General features: G+C 42.6%; 1 protein-coding gene and 1 long non-coding RNA gene across 3 annotated transcripts in view; one reads left to right on the top strand and one right to left on the bottom strand.

The window, feature by feature from the left end:
• The window catches only part of PSTPIP1 (proline-serine-threonine phosphatase interacting protein 1), a 49,244-nt gene that overhangs the window by 3,528 nt on the left and 29,481 nt on the right, over positions 1-16,235 (top strand). For both annotated transcript variants that reach the window (XM_071754746.1, XM_071754747.1), the window contains exon 2: positions 13,568-13,668. In XM_071754746.1, coding sequence (XP_071610847.1) covers positions 13,568-13,668 — 101 coding nt within the window. The remainder of the gene's footprint in view (positions 1-13,567; positions 13,669-16,235) is intronic.
• LOC139801298 (uncharacterized) lies at positions 3,444-4,725 on the bottom strand. The gene is made up of 2 exons (XR_011728140.1): positions 4,407-4,725; positions 3,444-3,907 (listed from the first exon to the last, which is right to left on the bottom strand). It is a non-coding gene; the product is annotated as an uncharacterized lncRNA (long non-coding RNA).

The following is a 16,235-nucleotide window of genomic DNA, read 5'->3' as shown; positions in this document are numbered from 1 at the left end:
ATCTCAGCAACATTACTTATTTTGTTCCAAAAACCTACCAGCCAAGAAAATCTTTCCCCTCCTGTCACAAAGACTGAGTTTCTTTCTTAGTGTACTCATGGTTTGCTTTCCCTCTGAAATTCTTGTCATTGCTTTTTCTTCTATTTTTTGTCCAATATGCTACTAAACACTCTAGTTGCAGCCTTGTGAAATGCAACTATTTTTGGCCAAGAGGTGGCAAAAAATGCTCCCATTTATTGGCTTTGCCTCACCTACCTAGGAAGGAGGAATGAGGAAGACATTCAGAGAAGGTGTTTGATTTCGAGACAAGCTCCAATGTGGCCACAGTTGAGTGAGAGCAAATGTATTCCCCCAGGCAGCTTTGAATCAAATTCAAGTGGCCATGTAAATTCCAAAAGTGTGTCATGGGCTCCTAAGGTGCTCAAGATATATGTATTAAAAAAACGCTTGTTTGTTCTCAGCTATGGAATGAGATCAGGACTTGGGGATTTTCACAGCTCAGATTTAAAAGTCTGACAGAGCTGGAAATACGGGGCAGAAAATATGATGGAGCCCTTGAACATGAGACAGCAAGGTATGGCTCCCTGTCCTGTGGTGGACTTCTTGTTACCAGAGTCCTACCTATGCAATGCCTGATACAAAAACAGCAGTGAGAGCCATGGAAGTACTTAAGATAAAGAGCCTGTTACAAAGATGCTTTCTAAACCTTTGCAGCTTTGAGTTCAGGCTGTATCCTACATCAGGTTCAATGCAAAGTTGATTTCAGAGGTAAAGTTCTAAACTTTAAATACCAGGAGCTACCCTGCTTTCCTGCAGAGGTTAAGTTTTGCAGGGGCAGCTGTTTTGAAGCAGGTCTGGGAGGAGGAAGCCAGAAGGGTCAGGTTTGTCAGGAACAGGGCTGGTGAGGGCTGTGGCCACCCCTGTGCCCCAGGCTGGGTTCAAGCTGGGAAGGACACAGCTGCCAAACCTTCTGTGCTGGCATCTCAGCTTTGCATCTCTTCACTGAATTGCACCGGAGCTGGACTGCACCAGGTGCATCTGTATCTACTGACACAATGCAAATGAAAGTAAATCTTCTGATGGCATGACCCAGACAGGCCAGGCTCTAGTGGGGGTCCACGCATCTCTCTGGACTCCAGAAAGTGTCTCTAGTGGCAGAGGTACAGCTGTGGCCCTGCTCATGTCACTGGCAAGTCATGAGTGGTGGAGCTGTGTGGAAGTGGGGCATGAAGGGGGAAAAAACTTGGATTGTCCAGCTGGTCACAGAAAGCTAAGGGTTGGAAGGGACCTCAAAAGATCATCAAGTCCAATCCCAGAGCAGGGTGACCTACAGCAGGTCACACAGGAACATGTCCAGGTAGGTTCTGAATGTCTCCAGAGAAGGAGAATCCACACCCTGGGCAACCTGGTCCAGTGCTCTGTCACCTTCACAGTGGAAAGGTTTTTCCTTATATTTATGTGGGACCTCCTGTGCTCCAGCTTGTATCCATTGTCCCTTTTGCTATCATTGGATTTAATGGCTCTGTCCTCCTGGCACTCGCCCTTTACATATTTATAAACATTAATGAGGTCACCCCTCATTCTCCAAGCTGAAGAGACCTCTGTTTGTTGTGAGGTCAACTTCATCTCCAAGACAGAGGCTGAACTATTATTTTTTTACATGTCATTTCTCCCCAGGCTCACCCAGCTGATCAGTGCATGACTCTCAGTGCAGTAGGGCAATGAGGAGCACCCATGAAGAGGGCTGCAATCTCCCAGCAGCCATTGAATCAACAGGGAATCACAAGTAGAAAACCTGGTTACTTGTGGTGGCTGTGGAAACCCTGGTGTTTCACAATCACAGCAGTTAAAGTGAAGCTCAAATGAACTAACATTCCCAGCACATGTATTGATAGAAAGGCAAACAAGTCAGTGGCTCCTTCCATCTCCCATATTCCTAAAACAGCACCTAGGAGGGTGTGTGAGGAACCAATGAAGTACATTTGGGGTACATTGGGGTTCATTTCCTTGGTGATGAGCTCAAGTGGAAGAATTAGAGTTTTATGTTTGCAACTTTTGGTTGTATGTTCAGCTATGACCTGCACATAACAGCAGGCTGAGCATCTTCCCTGTGAGGAGGAAGAATGTATGAGGGAGGATTAAACACAGTGGGCTGGTCTTAAGGCCACAGAAGGCTTTCCAGTACAGGGGACATTAATGGGTACAAACCCATAGAAAGCCCATTTTAGGTCAGTGACTGAAAATAATTAGACAATTAAGTAATTACATTTTATTAAAATTATCTGATGACCATGATGCAACTAAGTGCCTTACCTAGGGGTTTTGACTGCTTAAACTGTTTGATAGAGGAAGTCACTATGACAGTCTTATTAATATTTGCAAGCAGTAATGTCTGGCATTTTTTCGATTGATTCTGCTCTGCAAAAGTTGGGTTTTGCTTGAGCTCAGAGAAACGAAAGATTCTTATTTATGCCAAATTTAACGGTGCCATGAGTATACATTTTAAACATGGAACAGGTGAGTCATCAACTGTCTTTTCACCCATACATCCATAGGAAAGTCTAACGAACACCACATAGAGTATTTGTCACACACAACCTAAAATAGATCATGTGGTTCTCTAACAACATTTCACCCAGAGATCAAAGAGGGTGCCCTCTGGTTTACTAAAGCAGCCCACTGAGGTGCATTTTCTGATGGTAGAGTTGCTGAGTAGCTGAAATTGGAAGGGACTTGTGGAAATAGTGCAGCCAACACCCTGCTCAGCACAGAGCTCGCCCAACACTGTCATTTGAGTAACTGTAAAGACTCTCCAAACCTCTCTGGGCAATTTGCTGCAGTGTCTCAACACCATTATAACCAAAAACCTCACCTTACACTTAAACAGAACTTGTATTTCAATTGGTGTATTTGCTAGGCTCTGCCTACCCTACTTCTTCCTACCTTTATGCACAGTGAGCCATCTCCTGCAGGCTGAGAAATCCCAGCTCTCAGCCTTTCCTCCTATGACAGATTCTCCTGGTTGAATCTCAGATCCTCATTTCAAGATATTTTTTTTCCCTCGCAGGGCTGGGTGATTCATGACCCATCCCTTTCCTCCTGCAAGGCTTGTGCTCCTGCAGTGCAGAGTGCAATTACTCTTTCTGCAAAGTTTGCAGTCACTGGGGATGCAGATCTTGCCCTGCTTTGCAGGCACAGTGGAAGACTGAATTTCAACCCAGTAACACTCATTGCATACTTGTATGAGAGGCAAATTAAGCTCCTTCACAAACAGATTTGTTTGTTTTTCTTCATGTCCTTTTAGCTCAAAAAGACCTTTTTCTGATTTTGTTTTCCTGCCATACTGCAGCAAGGTAGATTCTGGCTGGTGGATAGCACAGAATACATTTGTTTCATCTCCTGTTTAATCTAGGTTTTGAAATAAAACTTCTCAGCAGCCACAGTTCAATAACATACAAAATTTACTGCATCGCTCAGTACGATTTTAGGGATTTGAGGCTGTTTTTTCACTGGGTGGCACAGCTCTGCACAGGGATCACTCAATGTTGCTGGTGTCAAGTTTAAGGAAAAAATACGTTGAAAATATGCATCTAGATCCCAACAGCTTTTCAGTTCTCCAACAAATCACTCCCTTGGAAATATATAACTGAACAAGACTCAGGAATTGAAAAGTTCCATAACTGTTGGTGCAACTTCAGTTTTTGCTTGAAATAAAAGGCAGTGGTTGTTTACTCTTAACCTTAAGAATTAAATGAAAACTGACCAGCTTGGACTAGTTGAGAGATACCAGCTTCTGTTGTTCCATTCAGAGAAAATAAATACACACAATCTTTTTTCTTTGAAGTAACATTTTCAAGTTAAGATGCTATCTGGTGTTGCTCTCAAGTTGTTCAGGCTTAGTAAATTCCTAAAAGGAAAGAAAAAATAAAAACATAAAGGGTAGGGGCGAAGGTGGTCGAAACCACTGAGGTCTGAGTCTCACCTATTTGCAATAGGTGCTGTAATTACATCTGAGTAATAAGCCATGACTGATGAACAGTCCTGAAGGCTGCTGCCCAGTGGGATGGAAATTCCCAGGAGCACCAGAAGGGCAGGAGACACCTGCCACTGAAAGGTCCCAGCCACACATTTGGTTAGCACTTGTGTTTTTGACAAAACCTTTTTTGTGGGGAAATACGGTTTTATTGGAAGTAAGGGAGGTGTTTTGGAAGATAAAGCTGGGATTCAATAAAAAAGTTCAGATTTGGTGAAGCCTCCCTCTGGAGATGGAGAGTGAAATTTCTACTCAAAGAGAGGAAGAGGAGACCAAAAGAAAAAACAGCCCTCTTGGGGTGCTGGGAGGTCTGCAGGAGGAGGCATAGTCTAGAACAGGAGCTGGAGCTTTTATTGCCCACAGGCTACCATACCTGGAGGAATTCGGAGTCCACTCAAGCTGTCCTTGTGCTTCAGTACAGTCATCCACAAGAAAAAGAGCTAGAGAAAGGGGAGATTAAAATAAAATTTCTCTTCCCTAAATAGACGTCAGATGGTGGATCATGTGTCAGCTTAGGCAGTGGGATGTCTGTCTTTATATCAATGCGAATGTCTTTTTTTGTTGTTGTTTTCTTCTACTGTTGTTGTCAAGAGGTGAAATGTGGACTTATACAAATTTGCAGGGCAAGGAAACTGTTTCCCACCCTGCTCTAGTAGAGATAGGAGTTAGTTTTGTGTGAGAGATGCTCATGAGAACATAAAACACTCCTAAGGCAGAAAATACTGAGGCTCTTTGCAAGTGGAACAAGGATTTTATTCTTGCTGGTTAAAGAAAAGGGAGCTTGGAGTGGATGGCACTCAGGCTGATGCAACAGTTTTAACAGCTCAGAGGGTCCAAAGGGAGCTCTGCTGCTGCAGTCCCTTAGTGTGCACCTTGCCCATATCCCATACACCAGAAGCTTGCAGCAGAAGGTGGATGGATGTATCCACCTAAAGAATTCAGTGATCCAGCAATTCCTAAAACCCACAGAATTAGTCCATTTTCAATGATTTTTGTATAAAGCAGGAGAGACATTTATGCAAGTGGAAGCTAACACCGAGAAATGCTTTCCAAAAAGTAACGTAATACTGGCACAACTCTCCCTCCTGGACAAACAGCCTGACTTCACTGAAATGAATACCCAGCACCCACACCCTTTGAAGAATTTCTAAAAGCCTAAAGTTGATTTTCTTCTGTTGGATTACACAATTCTCCAGGACTTTGTGATACACCATTTGAAGAGAGTGTAAGAATATGTTGCATCCTATTGAGCAACCGGATATGCTGAAATTTATAATCTAGGTGGTGAAGATCTCTTGTAAAATGGAAATTGTAATATGTAGGTATCAGAAAGTTCCTCATTAAGAAATGAGATAAATCTTGAACAACAAGACTCTGGGAGAATTTCCTGAAGCTTGACCTTTCCTTGTGTGCCAGGCAAGACCACCAAAAAATGCCTGCTTCATTTTATAGGCAAAGCAGAGAGCATGGATCAGGAAGTATGTTGTGTTTAGTGCCTTTTTCAGGACTAACACAAAACAACAAGTCTTCTAAGAGAGGGAGGAGAAAGACACATAGTTTTAAAATGAATTAATGTACTAACTAAGCAGGTCTGGTTCCAGCAGCTCCATATGACCTTCTGAACAACTGTCTCTGTGCCTGAACAAGTCAGGCTTGTTTCATGCTGCCTTGCTCACAGCAGTCTGGGACCTACCCTGCAGTGCTTGCAGGAGAGGAGCTTTCTTCTAAAAGAGAAGAGACTTGGAAGCAGATGAACTAAAGAGGAAAAAAAATTAAAATTAACTCTGACCATCATTTTGTAGAAAACAGAAGTATCCTCTACTTCTAAGATTCTATGTCTCCTTATTTCACTTCCAGCTTCCCTTGTGTATCTGCTATATTCAGTAAGAGACTGAAGCAACATCTGATTTCAGCATTGACACATTTAGCTATGGAACTCCACAAGGCACCATGACAAAACAGTGCTGAGCCTTGTGAGAGGCTGGTGCAAAGGCTGACATCAGACCTCTTCTTCCTGAAAGCCACCTTCCTTTAGGGATTTAGCTGATGTCTAAAGTCACTGCATAGATAAAATATAAAGGAATGCTGTCACCTCAAGCCTGTGTCGCATATCCTCATCAAGCTCTGATTTAAAACTAGTGAGGGATTTTGCTTCCTCCTGTCCCATTTCTCACTATACCCATCACAAAGGTGTTCCCAAAACTTGTTACATCCAAATTTCCTGAATGGATTCACAGCTTTTTGTTAGACATCTGGCTGCTGGCCCTTCTTTTTCTACCTGCAAAGCATCAGTGGTCGAAAATGTTCTGAGGGCTCCACCTGCAGGAACTTCAGATCAAAGCTGAAGTCAGTGAAAAACTGTGAAAATGGACAAATAAAAGCATGATGTCCACCAGTAGAATATGTGCAGTTCAAGAGAAGGTGCACTGTTTTCCCTGGCTGCTTTACAATACAAGGTACTTGGAATGAAACCATAAATGACAGCATCTCAAAATGAACAGAGATGCTCTTCTCCTCAGTAGGCAGACAGTGTTCTTGTGAGAAAGGTTTCCATTTCCTGACTTTGCTCATGCCCTTTGTGGAACTTTCTGAACTGAGGCAATATGAGACATGGGCAGCTGAAAGGAGGTGATACCTCAAACGCATGTCTCCAAAGCTCAATTTCTGCCTTCCAAAAACCCAAAGCTCCTTCCATGTAATGGTTGAAAAAAGCTGAAATTTCCAAGATCACTGTCACATTCTCCAGTCCTCTGGCTAAAGCGTGGGGGACTGATTTTGTGAGTAATCATGTCATGAGATGTAAAAACATTGTTATGCAAAGTAAAACAGGATGCTTGCACTCTTTACAGACACACCAAAAATTGAGCCACAGTTCTTCCTTATGAAATGTTGGAAATGTTGTGCACTTACAGAATATTATTTAATTAAATTATTAAGAAGGGAAGGTAAAGTGGAGGTAATGAGCACAGGGACCTTTTATTAGACTAGCATTGAAACTTTCCAAGTCTGTTCCCTGCGTGCCATTAGTCTGCCTGCCAAAAAACCACCTGCAAAAGCTAAGAAGACATTTGTGCAGACATCACTTCGTAGCTATGCAAAATCACAGGGTGATTAAAATGTGAAGAGAACCAAACAGCAGGCCATGGCTGTAAGATTGCCTAATAGGTAACACAGGAGCACTCCAGGGTGCCAGTGAGGAGACTGAGGGCTTAGGAAGCTGAGGAGCAAGTTCCTCTCCTTCTCAGAACCCTCAAACAACCATTTCCTTCTTGGAGAAAACCCGCAATGTCACAGAGAACAAAAGACCACTGGAAAGCTACCACTTTACTCAATGTTACCAATTTTGCAATGCCACTAAGGAGTTTGTGAAATCTCCATTACAATTTCTTTCTGGGTATCCCAGCTGCTGGAGAATTAAAGCTTGGTAAGAAGCTCTGCTTTCATTTGAAGTTTTCCAGCCTACTTCATTACAGGGGGAAGCTGGAGATGGCAATCTAGCAGCTAAGCAACTGCAATGCTACAAATACAATGTTTTTTTCCTCCAGATTTTTGGAAGCCCCATTCAAGGTTCACATCCATGCTATATCTGGCAATAGATGCTGTTTGTTCCCCATGAAAAGTTTGGCATCTCAGATTGAGTGAGCACGGACTGCAAGGAAACTGCAAGCTAAGCCTGACGTTGCAAATGCCTGAGTTGACTCCTGAAGTTAACACCAAAAAGTCTCCAGAGAGATGCCATAAATCATGTTTGACTGCTGGCTACAAAGCTGTTGACTGTTCCTCCCCAGTAAATACTAAGGTCTTGATAAAGCACTTGACAAGGAGGCCAGCAGATCAAGAGATCAAGATCTAGAAACCCCCTTTTAAACAGTGCCAATACACAATGGTATAATACAATGATTAAATTAATTGATATAACTCAGTCAGAACAACTCACTTTTAATCCAGTTAGATACAACTGTGGATGGAAAGGATTTCTTTCCAAGAGTGGAAAAATTTATTGATAGAATGATGGTAGTTTAAACTTCTTTCTAAACTTCCTCCTCACACCAGTAGTTACTTAATTTTTTAATCTGGAAAAGAAACTTGAGTTTTTGTTTTACCAAAATTATCAAGAACTTGTCTTAATTAAACAAGATAATTTAGTATGCAAAAAAGGTCTGATTTAAAAAAAATTCCAAAAATACTCATAAATGATTCAGCTGCAAATTGCTTCGTTCTTTTTTGAAAATCTGTATGAACAATTTATTTGGGTGATTTAGCAACATCTATAATTTTCAGTTCAAAACCCTCCTGGATAATACTTCTGATAAAAGCATCAGGAAAATATAATCAGAACAGAGACCAAGGAATGCATTTATATGGCAAAATATTTTCAAATTTAAGAGAAAGGGGTGTATTCTAAGGACTATTTTTAAAATTTAATATTTTTAATTTAATTTTTGTTCTTTAGTACCTTTCTTCCCAGTTGGGGTGGTGTTGCCATGTCCTGTCCTGGGGGTTATGCTCCCTGAGCAGCTGCTGGGATGCAGCTCCTTTCAAAAAGCAAGGCAGGAGGCTTTGCAGCTGGAGGTGCTGGGGAAGGGGCATTTGTGCTGACAGCCAGCACAGCAGCTCCCCTGAGCAATGCAGCAACCTGAGGTGGAGCTGCAGGGGCTCTTACCAAGCAGGACATAAACTCCAGATGCAAACCAGCTTCCCCTTCAAAAGCAGGCAAGGAGTTGAATTGTCGGTTTTGAACTGCTTCCAAAAAAAAGTTCTGGGTGGGCAAGTCATGGCCCAGGATGGTGTCAGGAATGCTCCCAAGAAACCAGCCACAACAGAACCCCCCAGTTCATACAGCACAACCTTCCTGAATATTGGTAGTTGCAGATGTAGGGGCGTACAACTTAGCAAGTGCTTTGCACACAAGATTGGATATTTTTGTTAAGCTCAGTCCACTTTAGCAGCCATTTACCAAAACCACATCTCAGTAACCAGGATAGCATTTTTGTCTTTCCTGCTTGATATGACAGCAATAGATTGACTTCAAAATGCAGGCACTTGCTCAACAGAAAGCCTTGAGGTGCCCTCTGAGCACCCAGACAAACAGGACTCAAAGAAGAGATGAGGCTGAACCTCAACTCATTGAAGACAAGATTAAGCACAAGGTTATGCAGCTTTGTGGCACCAGAAGGTAAGAAGAAACTGTGTCACCACCCAGCTATCTCCCTACTAAACTTTTTGCCCTCTGGGGCCGAAAGCTCAGACACCATCAGTCTTCCTGCTTGCAGCCTTTATTACCAAACCAAAATCCTCCAAGCCTCTCCCTGATGGCTACAGAAACCAGCTAAGAGCCAAACATGAAGAGCCTCTCCTACAATTAACTCTGGATATTCACCTGCCCACAGAGAAACTTCTACCAGACAGGATGGTGTGGTCCCAAGGCACCCATCTATTTACTGCAGTGCTAATGTGAGGCAGCAGCATCATTAAACCTCAGAGGAAAAAAGAAATGGAAAGAAGAAAGCCCATCCCAGTGTCTACTGTCAACGTGCAGCCTTCCATACCTCCTTTCAAGTATTCTAGGAAAAGCTGTTCTGGTTAACCTGGAGCATCAAGTTTGTACTTTTCAGTCATACTCTCCCTTTTCTCTCATCTCGGGAGGAGCTGTTGTTCATTGCACTGGAGGGAAGAAGAGAGGAGCTGCTGCCTCTCCAGTAGCTGTGATTCTCCCCATGAGCAGAAAAAACCCAGAGACCAATGTGCATGGGAAGTATTAATGGAAGAATCTCAGGACAATTTGAACCTGCCTGCAACACAGAAAACCTTTTTGTCAAGAGCTTTCTTACAAGTGATTATAGGTCGGGTGGACCGCACAGATTAATCCTTTTTATAAAAGTAACATTGAGCAAAATCCTCTTTCACAGGCACACAGGCTTTGACTAAGAGGAATTACAGTCTTGGCAATGAGCCAAATTACTGGGTGTGGTTCAAATCGCCCTCTTCCAAGCAGCTACCTGGATTTTGTTATAAACAAATTGTTTGACACAATTTATGCATTTATTTATTTGATTAAAGCAATTAAAAAAAAAAAAAAAAAAAAAAAAGAAAGAAAAAAAAAAACAAAAAAAAAAGTCTTTTGACTATTCAGTAGTTCTTATTCTCATTCCCAGCTGAGAAGTGCCCAGAAGCCCCAGCTGAGAGGTGCCCAAGCACCAGCTGAGTTGTGCAACTTTAACATCCTTTACAGAACCATCTGATGCAAATGTTAATTATAATGCAAATTGGTAATTGGAAGACAGACTAAAAGCAAGGCAGCTTATCAGGCCTAGACAGGTATTTAAAATGATAAAATCTGGCTGTCTTGATTGTTTTAACAAAGAAAACATAGGGGCTCTTATGGTGCTACACAGGAAATCCTTAAGAAACTTGAGTAGAAAAGTAAATCAAGGACTGAACAGAGACAGCAAGAGAAGAACAGCTGTGAAGTGGGCAGAGAAACCATTCTGGGCATGCTGGCAGCTTGTGCTGAAATTAAAATGCCTGAGCTGGAGGAAGGATTCTTGAGAGCTGATCTCAGGATCGATTTTATTCAATATATTCATTGCAGACACTTGCATAAGACTTTAGTCTGGGCTGGAAGACATTAGCAGTGGGCTGGAAACAGCTGTTGTTAAAACAAATGGGTAGAAGTAACTGTAGGTACAGGAGGTAGCTGATAACCTTCAAGCCCAGGGTAACAGAAGGCAGATCAAATTAATGTTAAAAAGTGCAAAATGAGAGTAAGAAAGCAGCAGAAAAAAAGGTCCAATACACTCTGATACCTCCATAAGTAAAACTGCAGGAGAGGAGAAAATCGCAGTCATATCAATAGACTGTAGATCAATTAGGTGCCACTGGTATGATTTGACAGCAGAAAGTAAATGTGATCATCTGGTATTTCAGAAGTATTTCTTGGAGTGTGAACATTAATAACAACGTTAATTGTTATGGTACAAACTATCAGACTTTATTGGAGTAGCAGAGCACCATTCTTGTCCAAAAGGGATTCATTAAACCTTGAAGAGATACTATAAGAAAACACTGGGATAAAAAATCAGTATCCCAGGAAAGGGCAAACATTTTGTTTGTTTGTATTCAAGAAAAGGCTGAGAGAGGATGCAGTTGTACAACACATGAAAAAAGAAAAAAGAGCTGCTGTAATGAAAGGGAAATATTTGTGTAAGTTAAGTTAGGCCTGAATGATTTATGGGCACATTATGGTTGGAAATTAAGAAGCAACATTGCAAGGTAAGCGACCTAGCAGCTTAAACTTGCCTAAGCTAGGCAGGCTCTCTCCTGGCTATGCCTCCTCTCCTTCCTTACTGTAGCCTGTGGCATGCTAGTAGCACTCTTAGATGTCAAGAATTTGCTATCCTTTCATTATATGAGCTGTGCCAGTTTAAAAGAGTTGGGGGAATACACTGAGTTTCAGCATGTCCTAAAGAAAGAAATCTGTTGAACAGAAATGGCAGAGTAACTTTACTGTGTGCTTACCACTCTGTTGCTTGTGGCAGCACCCTTGGCTGCAGCAGTGATACAAACCCACATGATACTTCTGCTTACCTCTGGGCAGCATTTCTGGGACTAGGAAGCTGTGTACACAACTACAGGATGTAGTTAATTGCAACTGACAATACACTATCAAAATTTCTGGGCCCTGCATTGGTCATGGAGCACCTGACTAGAGTGGTTTCTGCCAGGCAAAGGGAGTAATTTTTGAGAGTTTTAGAGCTGTGATGCCTTCTGCTACTGGTATGTCCTCAGAAAAAAAGGGAGAAGGGGAAGTGACAAGTTCATTGCAACAGTATTAGCATCAGCCTTTCCTACTTTTCTCTATGAATGGCAAAAACTTGCCTCCTTTAATTTTTTCACAGCAGGGATGCGTGTGTGTAACTTGCCCTTGGAAACATTAGGAAAATTGATGTTTTGTTTCTGGGATCCTGTTTCTTAAGAGGTGAGCATCAGCAACAGATTTGCACATGTAATCCTATCATTTTCCTGGGGTTGAAACAGTGACAACAGTGGATCCATTGCACTCTCTCCACATTTTTTAATCAACATTATTATCTTGCCTGGCTCTGTAATGCAGATACTTTCCTGGTAGAGGCATTAGTCTGTCTTTTGTGAACCACTATCCTACCATCCTGCCCTCCTCCCCACTACTTGTGATAAGGTTGTCAATTAGAAAAGAAGGAATTACTGCTGTCGAGAAACTATAGAACTGGAAATACTACAGCCTGCAGTTTTACAAAGGTTGTCTGCAGAAATTTACCCTAACTCTTGAAAAAGCCAAAAAAACCCTGCTCCCAGGTTTGCAAATCTCCACAGAAGCCCTGAGGCCTGGGTGAGCAGCACCGAGGCTGCTATCCCCACCACCTCTCATCCCCAGAGCTCACCTCCTCCTCTCCAGTACCAGCAGTAAGATAGCAAAGCCTCAAAATCAAGTGTCCAGCAGCTTGCCAGAGTCCCTTCCCAAGTCCCAAAATTTAAACAGACATGTCATGGTGGAAAGTAATAAACTAATGCATTTGTTAAATGATATTTGCTTTGGGGACGGTGGATAAACTGTACTCAGCTCATATATAAGCACTTGTGAAGAAACTGCTTGAGGGAAGGTACATATTCATTCTCTTCATGGTTACACAGTATATAATGCTATAACAACAAGCTCAGGTAACATTCACTACTACATTTTCAATAATATTATGACCATGTATTGGGTAACCAAGGCCCTCAAAATACAACTGGCTCATCCCCATCCCATTGCAAGTCAGTGGGAGGACCAGGAGTAGAACACAGAAATCCTGTTCCTGTGCCACTCCCAGAGCATGTCACAACTTTATTCCCTAGTTATACAGTCTGACTCAAACAATTAGAAGAGCTGTCACAGCAGTCTGAAAGGAAAACCTAACAGCACATCAGAACCCAAGTGCTGCCTACAGGCCCAGTCTCCCTGTGCTATGAACACTCTTATTAAAGCACCCATCACTGACTGGGTCACAAAGCCACAACCCCATGCATTGATACAGCTACGAGCACAAAGAGTCCTTCATTTCTCCACTCACATCTGAACAGAGGGTCACTGTCTTAACAAAAGTCCTGTGGCAGTGAGCTGTCTGACCATTCTATTTAGAAAACAGATCAGAAGAGGAGCTATTGTCTACAAGAGCTACATCTCTGCTCTGTAAAGATCCCACACCCAACACTAAATGTGACTTCCCAAAAAAACCCTGCTAGCAACATTTGTGATTCATTTCACTTTTTCAATGTTAAAAACCAAACCTGATTTAAAACCAAACCAAACCAAAACAACTTTTACAGATTTTCGCTTTGGAGAAACATTACCTGTACCTGTACCTTTAGTTCTGCCCCAGCTGCTCTGAGCAAATCAAACGGTCCATTTGGATTTTCCAAAAAGTGAATGTGCTCAATATGATTGACAATAGGTGCCTGGTAAACCCACAAACCATGTGCATGAATCAGCTCAACTTTTTATCTTTCTGTCTTCAGTGCAAAGAGTTCACCTCCCACACTGGCTACGAGGTGCTTGTACAACGGCTGTTGGATGGGAGGAAGATGTGCAAAGACGTGGAGGATCTGCTCAGGCAGAGGTAAGAAAGTGTGAGCAGCTTCCATTTTTTTCTCCTCCTTGGAATCTGGAAAGAAGAGTAGGCTGCTCCTGAATTTGGTAGTGATAGTAGTTTATGCAGAAAAGCCTGAGTGCTTTGAAACCTATCCTTACAACAAGATTTGTGTAGATAACAGAAATTTCCTAGTTTTGGTGAGAGGGATGAAAGATGCAGAAATTCAGAGCTCCATTTAAGGCTCAGCTCGTTACTGCTCTGGCATCACATGGTAGCACATACATTCATAACAACCAGCATTACCAAGTTTCCCCTTTATCAGGGAGCATTTTTCTTTCTCTGGAACCTGTGACAACAGATTTCCTGCAACTATCAAAAATGGGTCATTTTCAAATGCAGACAAAGCTATGTAAGATGCTATCACCAAAACCTCTCCTACACACCCAAGACTGACCACTATGTTTGCTGACCTTGCTAGGCTTTGAATAACAATGTTGTACTTTGTTCATCCTGTACATGCTTCTTGGGGGCCCCTCCACAAGAGCTCTGGGCAGCTTTTGTGGGTGAGAAAATCTGTATTACACAGCTGCTCTGACTCCGTTGATATTAATTTTTGTACTTCTGCCTTAGAAAATACCTGAAATTTCGTTCTGTTTTTAAGTGTCTGGGTTTCAGCTCTTTCATCATGTAGCATCAAGTATATACATGCTCATGCCTGACCAGTAGGAAAGACCACACGGTGTGCATTATATATTCAGGAGGTAAAATCCTAGAGCAGTTTATCTATTGCTCTGCCTCTTTCAGTCACAGCCTGGTTTTTCTTCCCATGCCATCCCCCATCTGGCTTTCTGGTTTTAGGTTGGTTTCATGAAGGCTACTTTTCAAGCCCTGAAACTTTACCAGGGATGTGAGCTCTCAGACTGAAAGCTGACTATTTCACAGATTCTGAAGAGTACCCTATCAAAATCTGAAGCTATTTGAATTGCTTTCCTTGACCCCCAGTGGAAGCAGATTTTATTGCTGCATGTCACATAGTCCTGAAGTCTCATCTGCACGATGGTAGCTTGGCTTTAACTGTTTAAAATAGCTCCTTTGTGACTCATAACTTAGAAAGACCAGAATTACACTGCAGGCTTCAGGAAGGCTGGTTTGTGGTGGAAGCACAAAGGACTTTGCACGAAGAAGAAAAAAGACATGCACAGATATTTTGCAGATGTGAAAACTATGCAAGAACAAATGTTTCCATGAACTTTTGCACATCCCCAAACCATTTGAGTGAGCATGCACACATCCATGTGTTTGTGTGTGTGTGTGTGCATGCACGGTGGGGGAGAAGGAAGAGGAAAAAAGCAGACACTGAGCTGCAGAAAGAAGGTATTATTTCCAGGTTATTTCTGGAAGAGGTTTCTTTTATATTGTCCTTATCTCATTCATGGGAATGAGTTAGGAGGAGAACCCCTCCCTGTAAGTGTTGAGGGCCAGGCTGGATGGGGCTTGGAGCAACAACCTGGTCTTGTGGGAGAAGTCCCTGCTCACGCAGAGGGGCTATAACTGGATGATCTTTAAAGTCCCTTCCAACCCAAATCATTAGATGTTTCTATGATTCTATGATCAAAGCATGCAATGAACCCCAGTTCCTAGAGGATGCCTATGTCATGGGCTTGATGCCACTATTTCTATAAGAACTCTTGCAGCAGCTGCCCTGAGTCCTGACACAGACTGATCTGGTCACACTAACACTTGCTCAGTTTTCCACTTTTGCTCAGACGTACCCCTGCCCGGTCCAGAGAAGGGCTTGAGGGCTTGGCGAGTGGAAAGGAAGTTGTATTTCAGAACAAAGACACAGATTTAAAACACAATATATGTTCCAGCTCTTGATGGCTGCAGGGAAACCTAAAAGCTGTGTGCAAGAGTATCAGAAAGTGGGAAAGGCACCAAGATGAGAAAAGCAAAGTGTCTGACACAAAAATAATTCTTGTTATTAAGATAAAAAGAAAATTGATTCTCCTTCTGCAGCATAATGTATTTCTGGACTATACTTCCATGAAATTTCATTCACCTAACATGAAAGGAAAGTGGTACCAATGTCTCGCCTGTCATCGTATTTTGCACCCCATTCTTCTATGAGGAACCCTACAGCAGTGACACAGGGACACCCCACAAAAACACAGCAATTCACTGACTGCACCTGTGCAGTTAGACCCACAGGAGCCATGGACAGAGCCTCTGCTCCTGGCTCTGGCAACTGTACACTGTGCTGTTATTCCAACAGCCTGAAAGGTTTCCCTGGAGTGGGAGATGGTCCCCAGGAAGAGGCAGCCCCAGGGCACAGGATACGGCTGCAATCCAGTGAAACTGCACCAGAGCCACCAGCACAGCTGGCTACAAGATGAGGTGCTCAGAGCCATCAGATGCAGAGGAAGAGGACCAGTCAGGGTAGATATTCTGATACTCTCAAGCAGCCCCACCCCAACAGCTGCAGAGCTGAGAAAAACATCCATCAAACCACTCAAGCTCAGCAAACAGCAATAATAAAGTACAACATGGTTGAGTTTGAAGATAGAACAAACCCCCAATCCCAGCACCAAGCTACC

Source organism: Heliangelus exortis, chromosome 11, assembly GCF_036169615.1.
Source record: "Heliangelus exortis chromosome 11, bHelExo1.hap1, whole genome shotgun sequence".
In the NCBI taxonomy this organism is placed as follows: Eukaryota; Metazoa; Chordata; class Aves; order Apodiformes; family Trochilidae; genus Heliangelus; species Heliangelus exortis.
Note: the sequence above shows the minus strand (reverse complement) of the source record. Positions and strands in the feature narration are given on the sequence as shown.